Raw genomic sequence first — 25980 nt, 5'->3', positions numbered from 1 at the left:
TTGTCATGCTGGGCCCCCGTTTTCTGAGCCAAGCTCAGAGGCTCGACAGCCATGCTGGTGCTGGGGAGCGGAAAGGGGGGGCGCATGCAGGGGTTCGGGCCACCGAGGTGGTCGCCGCCGCGAGAGCTCCCTTCCCTCGGCCGATGCCGCCAGCCCTGCTGGGTAAAGTGCGGCCCGGGGCGGGGGGCGGGGACCCTAAGCCCCTCGGCCACCACGGGTAGGAGGGGGGAAACGGGAGCCAATGGGCTCCCTCCTCTCTATCGGAAGCATCTTGAAGCACTTTGCAAACTCTGCGAACCTCGCGCCTCCCGCGCTGCGCCGGGCCGCTCGTGCCGGAGCCCGGGCCGGAGCCGGTGCCCGTGCCGTCGCCGCCGCCGCCGCCGCCGCTCCGCTACCGGCGGACTGGCGGGCGGGCTCTGGGACGGGCGGGGCGCGCCTTGCCCGCGAGCCCGCCCCGAGCGGTGGCGTCCGGGACCGGCCCCAGCGCGCGGCCCGGGCCCGGGCGGCCGCCCCAGACACGCCCCCGACCCGGGCCCCGCCCCCGGAGGAGAACGTTCCGACCCAGTAGGCCGCCGCCAGCCCGGCAGCCAACGGCTCCCGCTCCGGCTCCGGCTCCGGCTCGAGTCCCCGCAGGTGTCGGAGGAGTGCGGAGGGAAGGGGGAGGGCCCTAGAGGAGGGAGAAGAAGGGGCTCTCATTTGCATGCGGACTCTGCCCCCTCCCCCGCCTCCGGAGCGCAAAGCGCCGCAGCCCCTCCCCCCGCCCCCCAGGAAACCGCCGCCGGGGGCCCGGAGGCCGGGGGGGGGGGGGGCCCTCACCGGCGGGAAGGAGCGGGGGAGGGGCCACAGGCCTCCAGCCCTGGGAACCCCAGGGCCCGCGGGCGGGGCCTCAGTCCTCACCTCTGCTTCCCGGCGGGGCTGAGCTGAGCCCTGGGAACCTTTTCCCCCTTCCCCCTCCAGCCCTCCCCTACTCCTGGGACTACACAGCCCCAATCCCGGTCCGAGCGTCCCCGCCGGAGAGGATGGGCAAGCGGTCTGTGACCCGGCGCGGGTATGGAACACAGGATGGCTTGGGGGGGGGGGTCCTGCGCGGGGGTGGGGGTGGGGGGCGCGGGAAGCAGCCTCACTATTGCCAAGACGCACAGCCGTTTGGATGCGGCAGCAGCCAGTGTCGGCCTCCCCCCTCCGCTCAGGATCTCCCCAGTTCAGTGCCAGATCCTGGTCCCCAGTGGGTGGGTAGGTAGTTGAGTGACTGAGTGAGTGACTGAGTCAGTGAGCGAGTGAGTCACGGAGTGCGTTGGTGACAATTCCCTCAGCTGACCCAGTGGGGCTTACACACGTTGCTAGTACCGTTCGGGCCCCCTCACGTGAACCGACAGGGCCGGAGGCCAAACGGACAGAGAGGTGGGCCCGCCAAGCCAAAGTCTCCTTCCCAGCGCCTTCCCTCCCCCTGCCAGCGGTCCTCTCGCGCCCATCACTCAGACCACCGAGGCCGCCTCCACACGCACACGCACACTCACACGCACACACAAACACGCGCACACCCCCCTTCCGAGAAGCCTGGCAGGAATACTCAGGATCCTCCAGCTGGAAGGAACCTGTTGTCAAGCCAAGTCGTCCAACGTTTCCCTCTTCCCCATCTTACAGAGCAGGAAACTGAGCTCGAGAGAGAGAGATGGGCTTGCCCAAAACGAGAAAATGAACCCCTAGCTTCACCCCAACAGCCTCCCCTCACCCTCAAGCCCTGACCCTCCCGGAACACTTACCCCGTGCCTCTATCCGGATGAACCCACCAGTCAACAACATCCATCAACTAGCAGCTCTAGCAGACTCTAGCTGGTGATCAATGAACTCGGATATGGACGTTTTACTCGAGAGCCGGACAGGGTGAGGGGTGTGGTCCCGGGCCACAGAGCTAAGCCCGGCAATCGAGGGAGCGGGAGCGGGAGCGAGCAAACAGGTTGTCGCAGGGAACAGCCCCACAGTCTTGGTCTCTCCCTCTCCGGCCCTGAGCTCCAACTCCCGTGGACGGCATTCTCCTTCCCTTGCCAGCTCTCGTGCTGAAGCTCTCTAGCTGCTCTTCTCTCTCTCTCTCTCTCTCTCTCTCTCTCTCTCTCTCTCTCTCTCTCTCCTCTCTCTCTCTCTCTCTCTCTCTCTCACACGGGGGCTGGGACCCAAAGCGGATTTTTTTTTCTAATAAAGCTCCTCCTTCATGTGCCTTTCTGCCACCCCCTCCATTTGAGATGAGATCAGGAAGAGAGAGGCAAAGATAAAGGCAGTGGGAGCTGGGCTGCCTGGGGTCTCTGTGTGCTTATTTACATGAAAGCCCTGTTTCCTTCCTTGTGCTCCAGGCCCCGGCATATTCCAGCTTTGGGCTTAACAGAGCTCAGACTACACGCCATACACGGGTCCAGAACCTGCCTGCTTCGGGCCCTGGCCTTCACCTGAAATTTCGGGGCAGTGGGGGGGATATTGCCCAGGGGTTCCTGGCGGCAGGGGGTGGGGACGGGAGGGCGGCGATGGGCTCCCGAGGCCTCCCGGGAAGATCCCCAAGTGCCAGAAGCACGAGTCTCCCATTCCGGATTAAGCCTACCTCTCCAGACCTATCCCACCTTCCATGCGTTCTGCCTTCTAGCCAATCTGGCCCATTTGCAAAGAACCACCTCCCACCTCCCAGATTTTCCACCGCATCCCTGTTCCTGGAATCCACTCCCTCCTCACCTGGGCCCCAGAATCCCGAGTTTGCTTCAAGGCTGAGCCGCTTTTTACAGGAAACCTGACCTGATGCCATTAACTATTTATGAATGCTCTTTCCTTAGATTTTTTTTTTCGGTAATCGCTTATCAGTTTAAATGTCGGCTCCACCGGTAGAACGGAAGCTCCACGAGGGCAGGGACTGGGCTTCGGGTCGGGCTCTGGAGCCCGAGTGCCCAGCCCGGAAGGCGCTGAAAATCCGTCCCGGTCGCAGTGAAGTAAATAAACTAGATTCCCACCCTGGCTCCCGATCCGATCCCTGTGTGTGCACAAGTCACTTACTGTCTCTGGGCTTTCCTGTTCCCTTCTGTGAAAATTCATGGGGCCCGGGGAGGGAAGTGGGGCTGGACTTAAGGGTCAACTCCATAGGCACTGGGGGAAGTGAAAAGGAGCAGCTGCCCCTTCTCCATCCCCCACCCCAGAGTTTGGAAAGGTCTTCGGCAGCAGCTCCTTCCTCCCCTCCCCCAAGCAAGATTAGGAGAGGGGAAGTTGTGGGCTAGCACTGGGCAGATCCAATGATCCTTCCGTTGGGTAGTTCTGGACTTGGAGGGTCTGACTAGAGGCCTTTGAAGGTCCCCTCCAGCTCTAGGGTTCTCTGATTGTGTAAAACCATTCCTCAAGGAGCTACGTGGCCCGGCGTCGTGGAGCGGGGAAAGCCCCGGATTTGAAGCCAGCAAATCCCTGTTTCTCTACTTCACAGGCTCCGTAAAGCTTGAGGAAAGTCTCTGCCTGGCTCTGGGTCTCGGTTTCCTCCTCTGAAGATCTCAGAGAAACCTTCCAGCCAGCTTTGAATCTAAAGGTTACAGGCTGCCGGGCCCGTGGGAAGATCTGCTACAAATAGCTGTGGGATCCTGGACAAGTCACTTAAGCTCCATCTCAGCCGCCTCATCCTCAAGAACATGGCAGACAGCGGTCAACTCTCTTGGTGGAGAAAAAGCCCGGAAGGGGTGGCCGGCGAGAGGGACTGGTTGTTAAAAGGCCCGAGCTGGAAGCCAGCTCTGCTAAGTCGATCGGACCTCGGCCAAGTCCCCTCCGCTGGGGGTCTCGGTTTCCTCCTCTGAAAACGAGCGAGGGGGAGGGGCTAGACCCCGGTCTGGGTCTAAAATTCCTTCTAGGTGTAAGGCCCATAATCAGATGAATCTCAGGTCTGTTCAAAAGCAAACCCTCAGGGTCATGATCAACAAGCAAGGAAATACTTGGCAACTGTCCTCCTCTCTCCTTTCATCTTCCTGCCCCGGGGGCCTGCTTTCCACAGCTGATTGATCTGGTTAGAACTCCTGATCCTAATCCAGAACAACAAGGACTTTGGAGGACATCTAGATCGATTCCCCACCCACCCAGCTTCCAGATAGGGAAATTGAGACCCAGGGGGATCCCCGCAGTCCATTGGTGGCAGGCCTAGAATCAGTCTCCGGCCTCTCCTCAGTGGCTAACTGCGGAGCAGCGGCAGGGCCCTATCCACCCTCGGGGATCTGTGTGAATCCCAGATTCACCCCCTCGATTCACCCTGTAGTCGCGGGATGGCCCTCTAGTTTCTCCAGAGTTTTCCCTGGGTTGGAAATGGATTCTGGGAGAAATGATCCTTAGGCTGTCAGCTATCTGGGGATCAGGAGTGTGTGATGGGAGAAATAGTCCCTGGGTTGGGTAGCACAGGGGACAAGAAGTCTTGAGAAAAATGAAACTACGGAAACTGGAGGGATTGTTGCTGCTGTTTTGCTTTGGTGAAAAGAGAACTGGGAGCCCTCTAAGACTTGGTTGCTCCCAGTGTGATCCCACACCACTTACTTCCCTTCTGGAGGGAAGTTCCTCTTCTGTCAAAGTACCCTGGAGACACAGGGTCAGAGGACTAGAATCAGTGCCCAGATAAGTGACCCTTTCAGGCCCTTCATCTCAGTAGGCCTCAGTTTCCTCCCCTGTAAAAGCAGAAGGAGTTGTAGGGCCTCTAAAGGTCCCTTCCAGCTCCCGGGGGCCTGATCTGGTAGAAAGAATCATGAAGGTCCGGCACCAGTATCCGGTTCTCCCACTCCCTAACAGTGTGACTTCCTGCGCCTCAGTTTCCTCTCTGGTACAACGAAGGGGGGTACACTCCCGTGGTTTCTGAGGCCTCCCCTGGGGCCCAGTCATTTTCCATCCCAAGTTCTTCCCGGCTCTCCGCGCTAGTGTCCTCCGGCTCTGAGAGTCTGTTTCTAAGTTTCTTCCAGACTAGGATCTGGTGCAAGAGGGAGAGGTTCGGGGGTGGCACCCAGAGAGCCTCGGCCGGCCCCTTCTGTGGCCCAGAACTCCTCAGCGACTCCACGCTGGCTCTGGGAGACTTCATTCTCCGACTACCTAGTGGGGGAGGGTCCCAGGTTGCAACAGCTGGGAGGGCCTGGGGCCCTGGCAGGAGAGATTGGGTGGGGTGCGGTTGTCAAGGAGAGATCTCCCCAGCCCCCAGCTCCTCTCCCTCCCGTAACACCCTTGGGGTTGTGGTTATGTGGCAATATCGACGCAGAAGGGTCATGAAGGAAGGGGCGGGGCTGAGTGATGGAAAAAAAAAGGGCCCTCCCCAGACGGGCTAATGAAAGCACCCAGAAAAGCCCCGTGGCCCAGCCTGCCGTGAGCTGCTCTTCTCTCCCCGGGGCCCTCAGGGGCCACGGCTGACCAGGTTTAGGGTGCCGATCGTGCTGGTCTTCCGGCTGAGGAAGCCGGGGTCCAGCTCACCCAGCTAATAAGGGTCAGAGGTGACCCAAAGCAGGGGGACTCTGGGGCCTTTAATCGCAGCAGGTCAGAGCTAGAGTGGGCCTCAGGACAGGTCCATCCCCCCTTTGTTTTTCAGAGGAGGAAACTGAGGCCCCAAGGGAGGAAGTGGCTTGTCCTATTGTTAGTGCTCCCCCTTAGGCCCCCACCCCCATCTCCTACAGCTGTTAGTGAAGTGCCGAGAGGAGGGACTCAGGAGGACCCGAGGTGCTGGAGGACCTTCGGCATGTCACTTAACCTGTCTGCTTCAGTTTTCCTAAGTGTAAAATGGGGACGATGACATCACCTGCCTTTCTGGGCGGTTACGGGGAGCCAATGAGAGCATGGCGCCTGGCACATAGTAGGCCCTTAATAAAGAATTCTCTCCTGCCTGCTAATTATGAACGTTGAATTATAGCTTTGTGGTTAGAAGGTACCTCGGCCACCTGATCCAATTCTCTCATTTTACAGAGGGGGAAACTGAGGCCCGGGGCAGGGAAGTGACTTACCCAAGATCAGAGGCAGTAAGTGCAAAGAATGAGCCTTTATGTTCATTCTATATTTACTTATCTGTGTCTACACGGTTTCCATTTGTGTGTAGGAGGGAGGGGGGTGGTTCTAGCCCTGGGGGCCCAGCTTTAGGCGAGCTGCCGGCTTCCCCCCTCAATGGACTAGCAGTTCCTTGGGGGCAAGGCCTGTTTCTTTCTTATCTTTGCATCCCCAGGACCAGGCACTGGGCCTAGTGGCGGGTGAGCTTCGGAAATCCAGTAAGGAGGAAGCAGCAGTGTCTGAATTTGAATCCGGAGTCCTGAACGCTACAGCGGGGCTCCCGGCCCGAAGTTGGGGTGCCTCCTGGTCGATTTCTAAATCTGGAGGTCTGTTAAGGGAGGTCCCCAGAATGAGGAAATTCCCACAGCTGTAGGACTGGGCCCCCCAGAAGTCACAGGGTGCCGGGGTGGGGGTGGGGAGAGGACTCGCTGTCCCGCTGGCCAGGCCCGGCCCAGCCCTACCTGCTAGGGCACATGGGAAGTCTGGCCTGCAGACTTGTGGCCCGGGGGGAAGCCCGCGGGAGGTCCCGGTCCCAGCCCTCCTGGAGGCTCGAGGGAGCCCAGCGATTCACTGGCTTTGTTTTTTTGAAGGAGATGGGGTAATGTGTGACCGTGACCCAACAGGATATTAAGTCAGATTCCCTTTTACTGAAGGGGCACTTTGTTAAAGGGAGCCCGGCGCTATCTCCGCCTTCCAGCCCCTCCCGGGCTGCCTCCGACAAACTGGGGCGTTCGCTCGGCTCCTTCGTTAACTCTTTCTCGTCCTCCCCCCGGCCCTGCCCTCCCCTCCCGGGCCCTCTGTACTTCCCTGAAAGCTCCTCCCTGCACAATGTGTACGGCTTCCTTCAGAGACTCCCCCCCATCCTGCTGTTCCGTGCCCGGCAGGTGCTCCCCCTTCCCTTCCCCCCAAATGCGGGCAAAGCCCCTCTCAGAAGGGTGGGGCAGGGCCCTCTCCTCATTCGGCCTCCCCAGCTCGCTCACTGCGCCCCCGGAGGAAAGGGGCCCCTCGGGGCCACTTCCTGCTCCTGGCCTTTCAGAAGTTCCCCTTGTGGTGACTGTCCCCCCTCCGGGTCACGGAGAACAGACAGGGCGGGGCTTCGGGCCTGGGCCTTCCCAAGTGAAGCTCCCCACGGTCACAGAGGCAAAGGGACTTGTCTAGGTCACACAGGTAGAGTGCGTGCGTGCGTGTGTGTGTGTGTGTGTGTGTGTGAGAGAGAGAGAGAGAGAGATCTATGTGTGTGTGATGACAGCAGGAAACTGACCAGTACTGTGTGTGTAATCTATGTGTGTGTGTGTGTGATGTCATCAGGAAAGGATCAACAGTGTGTGTGTGTACATGTGTATGTAATTTGTATGCACAATGTGTGTGTGTGATGCCGGCAGGAAAATGACCAGTCGTGTGTGTGTATGTGTGTGTGTGATGTCAGCAGGAAAGGATCAATAGTCTGTGTGTGTGTGCACAATGTGTGTGTGTGATTTATGCACACAATGTGTGATGCCGGCAGGAAAATGACCAGTAGTCTGTGTGTGTATGTGTGATGTCGGCAGGAAATGACCAGTAGTCTGCACAATGTGTGTGTGATTTGTGTATACAATATGTCACATCAACAGGAAAATGACCAGTACTGTGTGTGTATGTGTGCATAATCTATGTGTGTATGTGCAATATCAGCAGGAAAGGATCAATACTGTGTGTGTAATTTGTGTGCACAAGGTATGTGTGTGATGCCAATAGGAAATGACCAGTCATGTGTGTGTGTGTGTGTGTGTGTGTGTGTGTGTCTGTATGTGACTTGTATACAGAATGTGTGTGATATCAGCAGGAAAAGAAGATGTAGTTCAGGCCCCTGGGACCTCTCTGTCCTGTGTGCTCGGACCCCCCTCCCGGGCCCTGCCTTCTCTGCGTAACCTGGGCAGGGAGAAGGAGGCTCCGAATGTGCGTCCTCTGGGCCTGTCTCTAACACAAGTGGAACCATATTGAGCTGACCTAGGCGGCACCACTGTAGGCACAGGCCCAGTCAGACGGAGACCCAGAAAATGGCAGCGGTGGGAGGAGAAGGGCGTCCTAAGGATCTGAGGTGCCACTGAAGGCACCTTCTGGGGGCTAAAGACCATACCGGGCAGGCCGTACAGATATCGGGGAAGCAGCACGGCTGACTTCAGATTCGAGGCGAAATACTGACAAGCTGCGTGGCCGTCGGCAAGTCCCTCCGTCTCTCTGCCTTTCGGCTTCCTCATCCGTAAGATGGAGGACTTTGCCTCAGTGGTTTCTGTGGTCCCTTCATAACTCTGAATCTATGAGCCTACAATCCTATGAATCACCCATGCTGCCGCTGCCAAATTGGCAGGGAGCCCCCGGGGCCCTGGAAACACCTTCTGAGTTCCCTGGAAGCCGGTGGGGGTACGTGCGTATGCCCAGGAGCACCTCGGCTAGCCCGTGGGAGTGGGAAGACTGCTAGGAGCCGCTTTTCCCAAAGAAAGGAGCCGGACCCTTCCGAGAAGCAGCATCTGCTCGTTCTCCAGGGAATAATGTCACGGAGGCCCAGGACGCACGGGTGGGTGACGGTTCATTCGGTAACGGTCAGAAAAGGGAAGGAACCATTCCCTGCCGAGGGCCTATTCGTCACGACGAGAACAACAATAAGGGCCCGCCATCTTCCCGGGGCACGGACCCAAGAGGCGCTAGATGGAGAACCTCTCCAAACTCGTCAGGCCTTCCAAGACTTGCCAAGCCTGATGACTCCAACCCGTTTCTGACGATTTATGTGGCACAAATGATACTGCCAAAAGGAAGCCACATGGTATGCTAAGGGGCCCAGGTGGTGTTTTTGTCCCCGCTGCTGACCGAAGGAAAGGGATTTGGAAGAGAAAGGCAAACTGGGGAACGGACTGTTGCTCAAGAACCAGGGCCGAGTGAATGGGATTTGGCTTTCTGGACCATTACTTCAAATACAATGGGAGAGCGCACAATTCTTGGCAGGGGCTAAAGGCCACCAAAGCACAGGGACGGACGTATACACATCTGGCCGTGCACAAACATACATGCGCGTGCAGATGTAGACGGATGGTGTCTTGAAAATCTCCCCCGAAGGGGGGGAGACGAGCCCTGCCTGCCTCAGTTTCCTCACTTGGAAAATGGGGATAATAATAGCATTTCTCCTTCCCAGGGTTGTGAGGATAAAATGAGATAATAATTGCAAAGTGCTCAGCACAGTGATATTAACTATCAGTATTACTGTGGCAGCTTGGTGGTGCTGCAGTGGATAGAGCACTGGGCCCGGAGTCAGGAAGACTCATCTTCCTGAATTCAAATCTGACCTCCGACACATTCTAGCTGGGTGACCCTGGGCAAGACTTTTTTTTTTTTTTTTTTTTTTTGCTGAAGCAGCTGGGGCTACGTGACTTGCCAAGGTCACCCAGCCAGGAAGTGTGAAGTGTCTGAGACCAGATTTGAACTCAGGTCCTCCTGACTTCAGGGCTGGTGCTCTATCCACTGCACCCCCTAGCTGCCCCCCAGCCAACACTCTTAATGTCACTTGCCTCAATTTCCCCATCTGTAAAAAATGAGCAGAGAATGAAACATTAAACCACTCCAGTATCTTGGACAAGAAAAGCCCAAAGAGGTCACAGTCAGACGTGACTGAAAAACTGAACCGGATCAGTTTCATTATTAAGGTAGCAAATTTGACTGAGGCATCACTGAGATTATGCCTTTGGAAGGCCATACCACATTCAAAGGGAACAGAATAGGTTTTTGTGAAGAGGAGGGAAGGGGGCAGCTAGGTGGCGCAGTGGATAGAGCCCCAGCCCTGAAGTCAGGAGGACCTGAGTTCGAATCCGGTCTCAGACACTTCACACTTCCTGGCTGGGTGACCCTGGGCAAGTCACTTAACCCCGAATCCCTCAGAAAAAAAGAAAAAAGGAGGGAGGACATGGGCCAATATGGCAATTGCATATTAAGAAGGAGGATTGATTCAGCCTCAGACGCTTCCTAGCTGCGTGACCCTAGACAAATCACTTCACTCTATTTGCCTCAGTTTCCTCATGTGTAAAACGAACTAGAGAAGGAAATGGCAGATGCCAAGAAAACCCCAAATGGAGCCATGAAGAATCAAATTTACCAGAAATGACTGAAATGACTCATGAGGAAATCCAAGGAGGAATACATGTGAAGAAGCACGCTGGAGAGATGTGGCTGAAGATAAACACAGAAACAGAAGTGGCACTGGCAGAGGATCCCAGGACTGAAAGGGACATCGGGGTATCTAGAGCCAGAAGGGACCTAATCTTTCCATTTGACAGGGGGAAACTAAGGCTGAGAGAGTTGAAGCAGAATTTGAACCCTGGTCCCATGACTCTAAGACCAGGGCTCTTCCTCCCCTCCCCAGTGGCATGATGGGTACTTCCCCTACAATGGCGGATATGCTCACGGGCTTTTGCCTCGAGCAAAAAGGGTCTAGAAACTATTTCTTGAGACAGCCCTTGGTGGCACTGATGGCTAGGGCCTAAATCTGCCTCGTTGTACCCATTCCCTTCCCCCACCCCCCTTTTTGTTCCCGATTCTAATATTTAAAGCCGCTTCCTGTGGTTCTCTATGCTTTGTTCTCTCCCAAGCTGATCCTCACCTGAATGAGCTCATTTAACATCTCCCTTACTCTCTTCTAATAATCACTGGCCTCCTCCTTAAAATACAGCTCCCAGAACGGACTATGAGACTCCAGTTGTGAGGGCAGAGGACGGACACCTGTGCCTTCTACCCAGTGACCCCCTGCCTCTGCCCACCCTTTCTCACTTATACAGGCCAAGATTCCCTTAGGTCTCTGGGCCGCTGGAGCACGCATGTTTAGTGTGTGGGCCAAATCCTGTAGCTCTTTTTCTTTTCTTTTGGCTGAGGCAAGTGGGGTTAAGCGACTTGCCCAGGGTCACACAGTTAGGTTAAGTGTCTGAGGCCGGATTTGAACTGGGGTCCTCCTGACTTCAGGGCTGGCGCTCTAACCACTGCGCCACCCAGCTGTCCCTCTGTAGCTCTTTTTCAAATACACTGCTGCCTAGTCTCTTCTCCTCCGTCTTGCACGTAAAAAATGGATGATTTTGAACCCGAGTGTGAGATTTTCTATCTATGGCTATTCAATTCCATCCTTCTCATCAATCGGGTACATTAACTGTCCTTCCAGGGCGCCAGCAAACCTAATAGCGGATTATCTAGAGCTTTTATTCAAGTCCTCGATAAAAATGGTCATCAGCACCAGGGCTGCTGGGTCCAAGATGGAATAGCTACGAGAAGAACTTCCAGGGAGCACGTTTCGTGGTAGTCAACAACTGGAAACAGAGTGGGTGTCCGCCCTTCGGTGGGTGTCCGCCCTTCGGTGGGTCGTGCTACAGGAATACGATCGTTCTAGGAACGATAAGCCAAGGGAGTGAGAGAAAGCTGGAAGACTTATATGAACTGATCCAGAGTGAAGGAAACAGAACCAGGACCTCAGTCTAGGCAGGAACAACAAAGTAAACGTGAACAACGATCAAAAAGTCGAACCCGAGCGTCGGAACGTTATAATGACCCAGTTCGGCCCTGATGAAGAAATATGAGCAATCGATGGCACAGTGGATAGAGCACCGGGTCCATCAGGAAGTCCTAAGTTCAAATCCTACCAGATAAACTCACTAGCTGTGTGACCCTAGGCTGAACCTCTCTCAGTTTTAGTTCCCTCATCTGTAAAATGGGGAGAAATTACAGCACCTGCCTTCTGGGATTGTTGCAAGGATCAAATAAGGGGAAAAATTGTCTTTTCAAACCTTAAATAGCTATCTAAATTCTAGCTCTTACTGTAGACTACTTCATGTGTCCGTCTTGGCTGGTTAGTGTTGCTGGGAGTAGCTCTAGGTGGTGCAGTGGATAAGGCACCGGTCTGGAGTCAGGAAAATCTGAGTTCAAATCTAGACTCAGACATGGAATAACTGTGTGACCCTGGGCAAGTAACTTAAGCCTGTTTTCTCCAGGGTCTTCCTCTGTAAAATGAGCTAGAGAGTGAAATAGCAAGCCATTCCGGGATCTTTGTTAAGGAAACCCCAAATGGGGTCTCGAATGTTCAGACGTGACTGAACGACAAGCTTTGCTGAGCTTTGAAACAACATTACAGGAAGGATCGGTTGTTCGGTCTCGTCCAACTCTTTGTGATCCCGTTTGGGGTCTTCTTGGCAGAGAAACTAGAGTGGCTTCCTTTTCCAGCTCATTTTATGGATGTCAAGTGACTTGCCCGGGGTCATACTGCTAGTACATGTTCCAACTCAGAAAGATGAGTCTTCCTGACTCCAGACCTGGCACTCTATCCAGCGCAGCGCCACCTAGCTATCAGGAAGGATACGGAAGAGTATCCTGAGGACAAGAGTCAGAAATCCTTCACGATATTCCCAACAAGTAGCCATTAGGTCTCTACTAGGAGACCTTTAGTGACATGGAACTCACTACCTTATGAGACAGATTATTCCCCTTCAGGACAATTCCAGTGAAATTCCAGAGGAACTTTGTTATTTTTTCTAGTTCTGTAAAATCATTTCTTGGGAATTTGGTACGGCACCGAATAATTCAGGTAATATTGTCATTTTTATCATATTCGCTCGGCCTACCCGTGAGCGCTTGATATTTTTCCGACTGATCAGAGCTGACTTTATTCGTGTGGAAAGTGTCTCGTGGTTGTGTTCGTATAGTTTCCGACTTTGCCTCGGCAGGTAGACTCCCAGATGTTTTATACTATCGACATTAGGTGAAATTCTAAACCTGAATTGTGGAGGCATTTGCCTCCCTGAAAGAACAGACAGGATCCATGCTTTGATTTAAGAGTGGTATAACCCTCCCTGTTCTTGGTCGAGTACCATCTGCCAAGTGAGGGAAATGGGCCCGATTCTCCAGCACGGTTTCTCGTACCTAGTAGGTGCTTTAGAAATTCAGGTGGAATTCAATCGAATTGAACGACAGATGCCCCAAAATCCTGGGGGCCATATTAGCCAGGTGTGCACCTGGGCTCATGCCAGCCCTTCCCCCAAGTTTGCAGTGCAACCTCCAAGCAAGCATTTGGGGATGGAATACGGTTAAAATCCAGGTGACAAATGTTTGGGAAAAAAGCGCTAGCCCCAGGGAGTGAGAACAGGGTGTGTGTGTGAGGGGGGTGGTACCCAAGAGATCAGATGAGGCTGGGGGGAAACCTAAAGAACTTTGGCACTGGGCTGGGCTGGGGCTGTGGAGAGGGTGTGGACACCATGGCCACAGGCCAAATGCCTCGAGTTTTTCAGATGTGGGCAGGGATTTCTTTGGAAGCCCTAGCCAGCTCAACAAAAATAACTCGACAATGTCCCTTCCCCCCTCACTCCATCCCCCTCCCCCGAACCTGTCTACCCTGTCCCTCAGTCTTTCTTCCTCTGGTTACATTTCCCAGGACCTTGCCAAGGTGAATCCTTTCCTTGTAGCCTTGATGCTCCCCCCCCCCCACTCCCAGCCTCTCCTGGTCCTTTCCTCTTTAAGCATCATTTTCTTATCCATTAGCTCCTTCCTTGTGCCCTCCAAGAAGGCCCAGATTTCCCAGCTCTGAGGCTCAAAGGAGAAAAAGAGCCAAGGAAGCATCAAAAACCTGAAGGGTTACAGACTAGGACTTGAGGTCTGTGAGTTTGGTATTTTTTTTTTAATTAGATATTTTGATAAGTTGGTTTCCAAGATAATTGGTTTCCTTTGCAATATTATGTACTTTATTTTAGGAGCTTAAAAACCATATTCTGAGAAGAAGTCCACAGGCTTCCCCACACTGTCACAGGGGCCCGGAACACAAAGGAGAGTTGAGGACCTTTGTCACTCAGAGGGTGCTTGGAGGCGGAGGATGGGAGGAAGTGGCTTTCCCTTCCCTGAATCTCATTTTCCTCACCTGTAAAAGGAGAGAGCCTGAGCAGGCGGCCTCCAAGTCCCTTTCCTTTGTCAAAGGGACAAAGTACTGACTTACAAGAGGAGGGGGACAAAGCAAGCGATACAAAAACCATCAATGGAGGAGAGCATGGGCCTACCAATATTAACTTTCAGCGTGAATGGTTTAAACCATCCAATAAAAGGAGACTGACATCATAGGCGAGAGAACAAAAGCCAACAGCCTGTTGAACTGGAGAAAAGCGTCTGAAAAATAGACAAACAAATGAAGACAGGAGATCGGAACCAAACCTACAATGCAGCAGGTGACTTCACTCTCATTTCCCTCATGAATTATGGTTTACAGAGAGTTTTCCGTGATCAAGCCAGGATGGCGGGAGGGCGGAGATTCATCTTTCACTGATGGGGAAACGAAGGGATCGAAAATCTCGATCTGGGAATTCAACCCCTTCATTGGAGTATTCGAGTATACGGAGGGGGAAGAGGCCCAGAGTCACCCAAGGAGTAGTAAAGACCGGGGTGGGATTCGAGGGGAGGTTTACTTGACGACAGAGGCTCCTCCTACTTTGATTTATCTAGGTTCACGTAGGTGGCCAAATGCTAAAGCCAAATCCTACGGAGATCTCAAATGTGCAAATTTCTGTATGGATCGTGAACTCTTCGGGGTCCACGTGCACTTGGATTTCTCTTGTAATAAACCTAGTTTTCACAGATGTCTCGGGAAGTTGTGACCGTCTGTTGACGACCTCCCATGTTCTTTTTCAACGAGGAAACCCCTGGCTTCTAGAGGGCTTTCCCTATCCTAGCACGGGGCAGTTTCATCACGGCCCACAAACGCACTTTACTTGAACTGGAGCACAATGTAAATATGTGCGTGTGTGTTTGCTCATTCATTCACTCAATATTTACCAAGCACCCCGGTACAAGGCCCAGAGCTACGTTACAGTCAGCAGCCCTTCCCAGGTGACTCCTCCAGGTCACAGCCACCTCCGCCCAGCCCCGAATGGAAGCCCCTAGCAGGCCGAGGGCCCCATCTGTCGAAACAACAACTGCCGACATCCGGATCCGGGTCTGGTTCCCGAGACGATTTCACGTCTCCTGAGGCCCAGAGAAGGGCACCGTCGGCTTACCGACAAGTGTGGAGGGAGGGAAGGCCCGTGCTGGAGCCGGTTCAGTTCTGCCCATTGTTAAATTTTCACGGTCGGCATTTACACCACAGAAATCGGCCAGCATGACAAAACGGGGAACGATTTATTGTCCCCTTGATGTCTAGACTTAGGAAAGTGATGGAGAAAATGGTAATAATAATGCAGATTCCACTTCTGTGTGCCCAGCATACACTTCTCCCCAGAGAGTCAGTTGTTAAATGTCTGGCAGCACAGGGAGGAGTTCTTGTGGGAGAGAAAGCGAGTTTCTTTCCTCCCTTCATTCTCCTTCCCCCAGATCCCTATAAGAAGTCTTTAACAAGTCCCTGTCGTACAGATGGCCAGCCTTGGAGATTACAACCCCAAGTGGAGAGACAGTATTGACGTGGTTGGGACGAGATCTGAAATGATTAGACCTGAGTTCAAATCCCACCTCTGGCACTTCCTGACTGGGTAATTTTGGCTAAGTGATCATCCCTCTGAATCCCAATTTTTATGAGACAATGGATGTGAAGAGAATCATATTTATCCTACTCACTCCCCAGGGGTGAAGGATGTTTGAGAAATGAGAGAAATGGATGGAGAAATACTTGGACTAGCTGTGTGGTCTTAAGCAAGTCATCTGACTGCTCTGGACCTCAGTTTCTTCTTCTGTAAAATAAGAGGATTGGACTCAAATGATCTTTTAAACAATCCCTTCTAGTTCAGTTAATAATCACAGTTGGCATTTGTACGGCGCTTCCAAGTTAGTTCACAAGATATTTCACATGTATCATCTCATTCGATTTTAACACCCTGGTTGGGCGGGTGCTTTTGTTCACTTTACAGATGAGGAAACTGAGGCTGAGAGGTTAAACGACTCACCCACTGATATACTGCTACTAATGCCTGAGACAGGTATGAAGACATGTTTTCTTGACAGCAAACCCAACGACTTTATCCACTACATCCTACTTCCCTCAAATGATGAATGATTTTGATGACTAATTAAAAACCACAATAGAAAAAAAAGGGGGGACTGGATTTAGGGGCAGAGAACCTGAGTGATTTCATATCTCTGAGTTTCAGTTTCTTCATCTTTAAAATGGACTCGATGGCCTCTTTCAACCCTAGATTTATGATCCTGGGAAACAAGGCAGTGGAGTTCTATTTGCCTCTCACAGGCATAGTGCAAGTGCTATTGGCAGCCATTGACACATCTAACTGGGTGCTTAATCGGTGTTCCTGAGGGACAGTGAGGAGGGGATTTTTTTTTTAAATAAAATAATCTTGAAAAGTATCTATGGCAAACCTAGTGATCCTACAAGCTGGTGTCCAGACAAGTTCTTGCTTTGATCGCAAGCCTCCGAGTCTAGCCAGTGTTAGGGAACAGAAAAAGCTCTAGGTCTGGCTCCTGACTCTAGCACTCAGTAGCTGAGTGACCTGGACCAGATGCATCTCCTTTTGTGGACATCACTTTCCTCTGTGCAATGGAGGGCTTGCACTAAATAATTCTGAGCTTTTCTCCCAACCCAGCCTTCGAGTTTAGGCATTCTGTGTTCTAAATTCCCCTCCAGCTCTGGAATTCTGTATTCTAAAATACCTTTCAGTCCCAACATTCTATGGCCTAAGTTCTACATTCTCTGAGGTTTTTCTCTTTTCTATATTCTAAAGGCCCATCCAGTTCCAATATTCTGGGGGCCTTCTAGCCCTGAAATGATCTGTTCAATGTTCCAAGATTCTTTCCAGCTCCGATATTCTGTGTTCTATATTCTCAAATTCCCTCATCTATCTAGTTCTTTGTTCTAAGGCTCCTTCCAGCTCTGATATTCTATATTCTAAAGTTCTCCTCTCCCAATCTCTATGTTCTAAGGCTCCTTCCAGTTCTAATATTCTATATTTGATATTCTAAGCTTCCCCCTCCCAACTATACATTCTTAGACTCCTCCCAGCTCTGATTTTCTATAATTTGACGTTTCCCCTAGCCCTATGTTCGAAGTCTCCTCCCAGCTCCACCATCTTCTGTTTTATGTTCTGTCCTGCTATGCCATTCTATGATCTACGCTCTGTCATCCTTTCTGAGCTGCCATCGTGTGTCGAATGTGTTCTAAGGTACCTTTCTAGCCCTGCCGTTCTGTGTTCTGTTGTACAGATCCTTCTGGCTCTGCCATTCTATTCTGTGTCCTGAGGTTTTATCTTCCAGGGATCTTTTCAGCACTGATATCCCCTGTTCCGAGATCGCTCCCAGGCCTGCTGTTCTCTGTCCTAAGATCCTTTGCAGTTCTAAATCCCAGTGAGCCCACGTGTAACTGTGTGTGGCTGTGTCTCTTAGGAGAGCCCCTCACCTCGTAGGGATCTCCTTTTGGAAAGGCAGGGAGCGTGTGCCCCCGGACAGCGGCCCGTGTCACACCGAATCCCGCTCTGCTACACTGAGGGTCAGATGGTCGGCCCACCCCCCCCCAGCTCCCCTGTAAGGCAGGATGTTTCCCCATCCTGCTAAGCTTCCTGCTGCTTGGTGGGGTTTCCCCCTCCCCACCCATCACTGGCCTAGCCTCTGCCCCCATGCCTCCCTCCCCCACCAGGGCACTTACAGACTGCCAGCAACTAACTTATCTGTGGGGAAATCTTTGCCTCACCCTGCTGCCCCACCCAGCTGACAGCCTCCCCACAGCCCTGTGGTTTGGTCCCAAGCCCTGCCCCAGGCTGGAGAGCACTGGCGGGCAGGGCTCTGGGCGAGAGTTGACTGCCTCATAGAAGCTCAGGCTGCCTGATTGTCTGTGGTGGTCCTATTGGTCCTTTCCATTTTGGAGGTGGGGGGAAGGTGGGAAGGGGTACATTAGTTCTTTTTCATTAAGCCTCCTTTCTTTCCATGCAGGCTATATATATATATTGTGTGTGTGTGTGTGTGTGTGTGTGTAGGGGGTGTGAACATGACCTCTAACCCCAGATATGGACAGAGTCACAAAGAACAACGGGGTCATAGGACCATGAAAGGTCAGAGCTGACAGGAACCTTAGAGGTCCACACAGAGAACAGAATGTCACATTAGGGAAGGACCTTCAGAAAGAAAACAATGTCAGACCTGGGAAGAACCTCAGAAAGCAACATGAAATATCGGAGCTGGGAGGGACCTGAGAACATGGAACAGAGAATGCCAGAGCAGAGATGGATCCTGGGACAGAAAATGTCAGAGCCAGGAGAGATCATACACAATCAAACAAAGGCTGTCTAAGGTAGATGAGACCTTAAAAACATAGACTGTCAGAGCTCGCAGATAAATTTGAGAAAGATCTCATTTAGGGCCCTTATCTTACAGGTGGGGAAACTGAGGTCCAGAGGTTAAAATTACTTGCCCAGAAATGATGTGGTATTTAAAAAAAATTGAATATAGGCATATATTTATGAAATTATCTTGCTGTACAAGAACAATATGATCCAAAAGCAAGAAAAATAATAAAGAAAAGAAAATTCAATCACACAACAACAAAAGAAGTAAAAATGCTATGTTGTGATCTACACTCAGTTCCCACAGTCTTCTTTCTGGGTGTAGATGGTTTTCATCAAGTGATGTGGTATTAAGTGGAGAGTAAAACCAGTAATACCAGAGTTAAGTACTTTGAAAAATCTCTATTCAATTTTTAATTTTTTTTTAAGTTTATGAAGCGCCTGCAATATTCCAGGAACCACGTTGGAACGGAAGAGAAAGAGGCGAAAGCAGACATCGTCCCCGTCTTCAGGATTTACAGTTCAATAGTGGGCATGCCGTACATTAATAGGTAAGACAGGAGAGAAAGTATGGAAAGGCTAAGGGAAAGATCCTGGCAAAATACTCTGAGGACACCATCGGAGGAAAGGATACTTTCATGGGAGCAGCGGGGTCAGAAGGGAGAGAAGTCAGCAAGAGATTCACGCAAGACATGGCCTCTGAGTGGCACCTCCTGCTTAAAGGAAGAGGATTTCAGCAATCAAAGATGGGGGGATCCGTTGGGGACTGGCTGAATAAGTGATGGAATATGAAGATAATGGAATATTATTGTTCTACAAGAAATGACGAGCAGGCTGATTTCAGAAAGGCCTGGAGAGACTCACATGAGCCAATATCAAATAAAGCGAGCAGAACCAAGAGAACACTGTTCACAGCAACGAGATTACGTGATCATCCTCTGTGATGGACTTGGCTCTTCTCAACAATTCAAGGCAATTCCTATAGAGTTGGGATGGAAAGAGCCATCCGCATCCAGAGAGAGAGCTATGGAGGCTGAATGTGGATCAAAGCGGAGGATTTTCACCTTTTTTATGTTGCTGCTGTTAGCTTATTCCTTTCTCGTCATTTTTTCTCTTTTGATCTGATTTTTCTTACACAACATGCCAAATATGGAAATATGTTTAAAAGGACTACACCTATTTAATATATATTTATATATATTTAAATATAAGAATATATTTAATAGATCACATTGCTATTTGGGGGAGAAGGTGGGTAAAGGAGAAAAGTTTGGAACACAAAATTTCACAGGAACGAATGTTGAAAACTATCTTTATGTGTGTTTGGAAAAATAAAAAGAATTTAATGTTTTAAAAATTACATTAAAATTTAAAAAATTAAAAATTAAAAAAAAAGAAAGTGGGGGGGGCAGGTCATTTTTTTCCAAGCATGGGGGTGTTATGGGCAAAGGCGTGGAAAGGCTGGAGGTTGGGAGGGGAAAGTCTGGACTACTCTAGTTCACACATTAGATCGCGTCCCTCAATAGGATGAAGGGGGAAGGCAACGCCAATGAAGAGCAAGATGAGACTGGACCGAAAGAGGGAGATGTAGAACCCAGTGGGGACGATGGGGGAGCTCACCGAGGGCTGTGGGAGAAGGACGAGAAGGGTGGGTCTCAGAGGGCTCTCATAAACCATCCGATTCATACTGTGTCTATGACTGATAACGGGTTAAGGTTAAGCTCTCCCAAGAAACATATTTCCATTTTAATAGAGACTTTTCTGGGGAAATGACTCCTTAAGCCAATGGACTGACAGATGGATGTGATACAGATGAGCTGCTTCCAAGGGTCTTTGAATGGCTGGGAGTGGTGACGGCACGCTCATCCATTTTAAAGACGGCCCGCAACTAGGAGGGCTCGCTGACATTGCCGAATGTCAGCTGGGGAACTAAAAAGATCTTACAGTCTGGAAAGGTGAGTGGAAAAGAGAATAAAATTCGGCACTTATCCAAAGTCTTACCCTTAGATTCAAAAAGTCAACCTCACGTGGTGTTTTCATCTGAAAAAGATCTGCGGGATTTGGTGAACCGAAAGCTCAGCCCGAGTCAGCATGGGATGAGACAGCTAAGAAGGCCGATACGGTTTTAGTAGAGTATGATATGGCCAGGGAAGCTAGGTGGTTCTGGAGTGGGTACAATGCCAAGTCTGGAGTCAAGGAGACTCATCTTCCTGAGTTCAAATCCAGCCTCAGAAACTCACTATCTGTGTGACGCTGTTCGCCTCTGTTTCCTCATCTGTAAAACGAGCTGGAGAAAGAAATGGCAAACCCCTCCAGTATCTGTCAAGAAAACCCCAAACGGGGTCACGAAGAGTAGGACGCAGCTGAAAAACAACAAATACAACGGCCAGGATGAGGGCAGTGATTGGCCAGAGGCCATCTGGAATCTTGGGCTCAGGTCTTGGTGCTACGGTTTAAGAAAGACGTTACTAAGATGGGAAGTGTCCAGAGGAGGGTCGCTAGAATGATGAAGAGTACCGAGACTGTGCCACATGAGGCCCAGTTGAAAGAACTGGAAATGTTTAACCTGGAGAAGAAAAGCTGAAGGCCCCAAAAGAACGGGCTCCAAGTTTCTGAAGAATGATTGACCTTGTTTTGCTTTGGCCCAGTGGGCAGAACTGGGAGCAATGGGCGAGGTGGGAAGGCGGGGAGGCAAATTTAGGGTGCTGTCAGCAGAAACCCCCAAATCTGACAGGCTTCAGCTAGCCACAGAAGGATGGCTGATCTCATGACAAAGTAGGGGATTCTTTTATTCTGATTGGACTGATCCTGATGGACTCTGAAGTCCTTTCCAATATGGTTCTAGATTCTGTGGAGATTTGGGAGCAGGTGCGGTCAACAGCATCCTACCCACACATTTTAGAATGTTAGAAATGAGCCTATCGAATTCTCTCATAATCTATTCTCCAATAATCTAATAAGTAATTTAAATAGAGTATCTAATCCAATCACTACCTCCCCACAATTTTCCATATGTGGCAACTGAGGCTCCAAAATGAGATTTGTCCTAAACTGTGCATTGAGCTGGCCCAGCTCAGGATTTTTCAAATCTTTTATACATACATACATACATATATATATATATATATATATATATATATATATATATATGTATATATGTATGTATTTATATTTTGCTGAGGCAACTGGGGTTAAGTGACTTGCCCAGGGTCACACAGTTAGGAAGTGTTAAGGTCAGATTTGGGCTCAGGTCCTCCTAACTTCAGAACTGGTGCTCTATCCACTGTGCCACCTAGCTGCCCCTCTTTTTTTTTTAAACTTTTTTTTGTTTTTTTCTGGTTATACATATACATTAATTTTTTAATACACATTTCTTTATGAATCATATTGGGAGAGAAAAATCAGAACTAAAGGAAAAACTACAAGAAAGGAAAAAAAAAATGAACATAGCATGTGTTGATTTACATCTATTCTCCAGGTTATTCAGATCTTTGTTGTGGTCCTCTACTACCCTCCGGGTCCACGTCCCTTCTACTGTAAGGAGTTCAATACCCCATTTGACAATCTTTCTCTCCGTCCCCATCTCGCACAATCTCTGGTACTCACTACGTCTTGGGGAGACAATACCTAGGTCCCCCCCCTCCCCCCGATCAAACACCTCCTCAACCTCCATGGTCCACATTCTCAGTCCACCTCCCCTAAGAGGATCCCAGTCCGATCTCACCTCATCTGGAACAGGGCTTCTTGGGGATTCTGAGCTCCGGAATCGCCCTCTCTTCACAACCCCTGTCGCTCATCCTAAACCTATCTTCCTCTCCACAATCTTGTGTTTTACCTCAATTTCTTGCCTTCACAGCCTGGCCCCGACGTTGCTCCGTTCAGCTCTACGCTGTCACATAGCCCTGAATTTCTTATGTCTTGTTCTACTGTCAACCCCGATTCTGGGTTACAACTACCAGGGGTGAGCTGGAGGCATCTTGAACCGACCTGAGGACCAATCGTTAAATTTTCAGTATGAGCATTTGGGAATCGACAAATCGCAGCTCGATTTATTGTTTTGTCGACCATCTAGACTTAAAAAAGTGATGAAAAATGTTAAAATGCCTATGTGAAATGTAAAAAGATCATGTGCATTTTTTTTTGGAAAGCTGGTTGTTAAACATTTACCACCACCCACACCGGCTACTCCTACCACCTGCCTTCTTAACACCTATTCCAGGACTTCTGGGAAAAGTTCCATAATCACACCGATCTTATCTGGGTCCTCGCTGGTGACCAGCAAGTCCCATTATTGATTCTGACATTCCCTTTACAGATGATTCTAAATTTTTTCTTTTCTTTTCAAGCACTCTCTACCACCCCCCCTCCCTCAGCAGAAGACCATGTTTTTAAATAATAAATAAATACATAAAATTACAAAATAAGAAGATCATGTCTTCTATTTTGGGGGAGAAAAATCAAGGCAAACCACGAGGAGCTCCCTCTTTTCCCTTGCTCCATACCCCGAGATGTCTTGACCTCCTCCCCCATTCTCTTCTCCATTGATCTAGTCTCTGAAAAGCGGTGGTCTTTTTGCTTCCAGAGGCCAAGCCCTCTGCTTGTGCCCTTGATTCTGTCCCCTCCCATCTCTTCCTGGAATTGCCTCTTTGAACATGACTCTCCTTATCTACTGGTTCTTTCCCTGCTGCCTGCAAACAGTCCCTTGGCTCTTTTGCCCTTAAAAAAAAATAATAACAAACCCCCTCAGCTCGACCCTGACACCATTCTTAAACCATGATCGCCCGTCTCTCATGCCTTTCGCCGTCAGACCCTGGAGAAAGAGGGCTGCTGCCTCTGTTTCCTCAGCCCGCACTCCCTCTCAATCCCCTGTAATCTAGATTCCAGGCAGTGGACTGCAATAGCTGTCTCCAAGGTTACCAACAATCTCTTAACTGCGGAAATCAGACGGCCTTTTTTTCATTCCTCATTTTCCTTTACTTTTCTACATCTCCTGACATGTCAACTACCTCCTCCTACCCAGACTTTCACGACACTACTCCCATATGACCAATCTTTCTCATTTTCCTTTGTCTATTATCGCTGAGTTCCTGTCACTTTAGCACATGTACTTCTCAAAGCTGTCCTGAGCTTTCTTCTCCCCCTCTCTCTCTGCTCTCTCTCACTCTCTGTGTCTGTCTCTCTCTGTCTTTGTTTCTCTCTCTGTCTCTCCGACCGTCTCCGTGTGTCTCTCTGTCTCTGTCTCTCTCCTTGTGTCATGGAACCCTTTAGTAGGCTGAGGAAACTCCTTCTTAGAGTCACATTTGTAACCAAAGATGGAGATGCTAAATTTCAGTTCCAGGTTGGGGAAAACCAAGCTGCCATTTCCCGCCTCTTCCGAGCCCGTGGACCCTTTCTGATCCATGAACCCTAGGTTAAGAACTTCTGCTCTAAAAATATTCTTGCATCGTGACCTTCGCAGTTCCCATGAGTTCAATCATCACCTCTGTGCAGATGCCTTCCAGATCTCCGTAGCCAGTCCCGGGGGCTCTCCCGGATTCCAGGCTCGCTTTGCCAAAGCTGCTAGACACCGCCACCTGCGCGTGGCGACTCAGATTCGGGCCGTCCCAAATGGAATCCGTTCTCCTCCCCTCTAAACCGGGCCTTCCCGTGAACTTCTCTGTCGCCGTTAAGCGTAGCGCCAACTCCTGCTCGCCCTAGGCTTCCCATTTCAGTCGTTCTCCTCTCTCACTAAAGCCACTCAGTATCCGAGACCTTATTTTAATTTTTTTGGGGGGGAGACAGGGGTGTTGGGGGGACTTGATGGGGTCACTCGGCCAGTAAGTGTCTGAGGCCTTCCTTATTTGAACTCAGCTCCTCTTGACTGGAGGGCTGGCACTCCAGCCACTCCAGCACCACCTGGCTGCCCCTAGTACCTGAGATTACATCTTGGGATCTCTTGCGAAATGCGGGAGAGGTCCTTATCACCTCTCACCTGGACTATTACTGGACTAATCCTGATGGATCTCTTTCAGGCTCTCCTCTTTTTCCAATATGTCCTCCACATACTTGCTAGGATAGTCCCAAGGGACAGGTCTGCTCATGTTACTCCCCTGCTCAAAAGTCTTCAATACCTCCCAATGGCCTTTATAATAAAATACAACCCTCTGGGCTTGGTATTGACATCACTCCACGATCTGGCTGTCAGCTATCTTTCCAGATTTCTTTCTCGTGGTTCCTCTTCACATCCAGCCAAAGCAACCTGCCAGCTATTCCTATTTTCTCTCCTCTCCATGACTTCAAAAGGTTGTCCTTCTATATCCAGAACACACATTTCATCCCCATCTTGTGCTCTCAGAAACCTTATGATCGTCTTTTAAGACTCAATTAATCGACGGGCCACCTCCTCCAGGGGGTAGACTCTGATTTCTCTCCCTTCCTGAGGTTGTTGCTCCCTCCTGCCTCAAACTGCCTCCTCTTCACTTCCGCATGGATATCTTGACTCCTCCCAATAGACATCATAGGTCATTCTGCCAGCAGACCTTTAGAGAGGGGTTACGGCAGGTCACTGTACCTGAGGACAGTTGTCATGACTCAGAAGGGTTTTTCTAGATTAGAGGAAGTCTGAATCTGCCTTTATCACTTTTTTGCATAGATCCTTGTTCTACCCTTTGGGCCAAGTCCCTGTAATCCTAAATCTACTATCTCTTTCCAGAGAAAGGCCTTCGGATCTTTAAAGCCAGCCAAGATGGGAACCTCTTATTCTGATCTCAAATGAGCCCACGTATAGGTCCCGTGACCTGGCTCTGCCTGGACTTTCCAGCCTCATCTCCCATCCTCCAGTGGCCGTGTCGGATCCCTTGTTTGTTCCCACCCGATGCCATCTCTGGCCTCTGTCCGGATCCCTTGTTTGTTCCCACCCGATGCCATCTCTGGCCTCTGTCCGGATCCCTTGTTTGTTCCCACCCGATGCCATCTCTGGCCTCTGTCCGGATCCCTTGTTTGTTCCCACCTGATGCCATCTTTGGCCTCTATCCGGAATCCCATCTCTACCCCTTCCAGCCCTTTTAGAAAAAAGGTCTCCGGTGCCGTCTCCCCTCGAGGACCTTTGCCGATATCCCCATAAGGAAGTGAGGGCTCCTTGTCTGATCTCCTTCAACTGGTACCGCCCCCACCCCAGCCTGGTCTCAGCAGCTCTCTAAGGGAGATCAAAAATCTGCGAGGGGGGTCCAGAACGGTGACCCGCCTGCGACGATGGTTCCTTCTACCAAAAGCCTTCTGGGTGATCTTGATCCGAATTTTCCCATACACCACAAATGTGTTATAGCAGAGTGGCGTTATGGTCCAGTTATAAGGGCGAGCGGTGGCCTTGGTTCTGCTACTTAATGGCTATGTGACCTCTCTGGGTCTCAGTTTCCCTTCCTGTTAAATGAATGGTTTGTACTACATGTGATCTTAAAGGTCTCTTCTAATCCTGCCATTCTCTTGGAGGTAGCATGTGGATAGGGCACTGGATCTGGAGTCAGGAGCACCCAGGTCCGGGTCTTCTCTAGAGTATTAACTGTGTGATCATGGGCAAGTCACTTAACCTAAATCCTTCTTCACAGAAAAGAGGGTGTCGGACTCAATGGCCTTTAAGATCCCTTCCAGTTCAAAATCTCCAATCCCAGGAGCTATTCTGAGAGGCAGTACGGCACAGTGATCTCAGAGTCAGGAAGATAGGAGACCAAGTTCC

General features: G+C 50.9%; 1 protein-coding gene and 1 long non-coding RNA gene across 5 annotated transcripts in view; one reads left to right on the top strand and one right to left on the bottom strand.

Moving 5' to 3' along the window:
* The window catches only part of ELF4 (E74 like ETS transcription factor 4), a 60163-nt gene that overhangs the window by 21660 nt on the left and 12523 nt on the right, over positions 1 to 25980 (bottom strand). For 2 of the 3 annotated variants that reach the window (XM_051969211.1, XM_051969212.1), the window contains exon 1: positions 1764 to 1862. The exons of the other annotated variant lie outside the window; for it this stretch is intronic. In XM_051969211.1, coding sequence (XP_051825171.1) covers positions 1764 to 1803 — 40 coding nt within the window. In that variant the 5' untranslated portion in view covers positions 1804 to 1862. Of the gene's footprint in view, positions 1 to 1763; positions 1863 to 25980 lie in introns of those variants that run through there. 3 annotated transcript variants of the gene reach the window in all.
* LOC127543197 (uncharacterized) lies at positions 543 to 3408 on the top strand. 2 transcript variants are annotated; one of them, XR_007949153.1, is made up of 4 exons: positions 543 to 633; positions 958 to 1048; positions 1645 to 1884; positions 2349 to 3408. It is a non-coding gene; the product is annotated as an uncharacterized LOC127543197 (long non-coding RNA). The 2 variants fall into 2 exon arrangements; XR_007949152.1 differs by lacking the exon at positions 543 to 633 and having other exon boundaries at positions 645 to 1048; positions 2349 to 3407.

This window comes from Antechinus flavipes, chromosome X (genome assembly GCF_016432865.1).
Source record: "Antechinus flavipes isolate AdamAnt ecotype Samford, QLD, Australia chromosome X, AdamAnt_v2, whole genome shotgun sequence".
Classification (NCBI taxonomy): domain Eukaryota; kingdom Metazoa; phylum Chordata; class Mammalia; order Dasyuromorphia; family Dasyuridae; genus Antechinus; species Antechinus flavipes.
The sequence above is the reverse complement of the archived record's forward strand: the minus strand, read 5'-3'. Positions and strand labels throughout refer to the sequence as shown.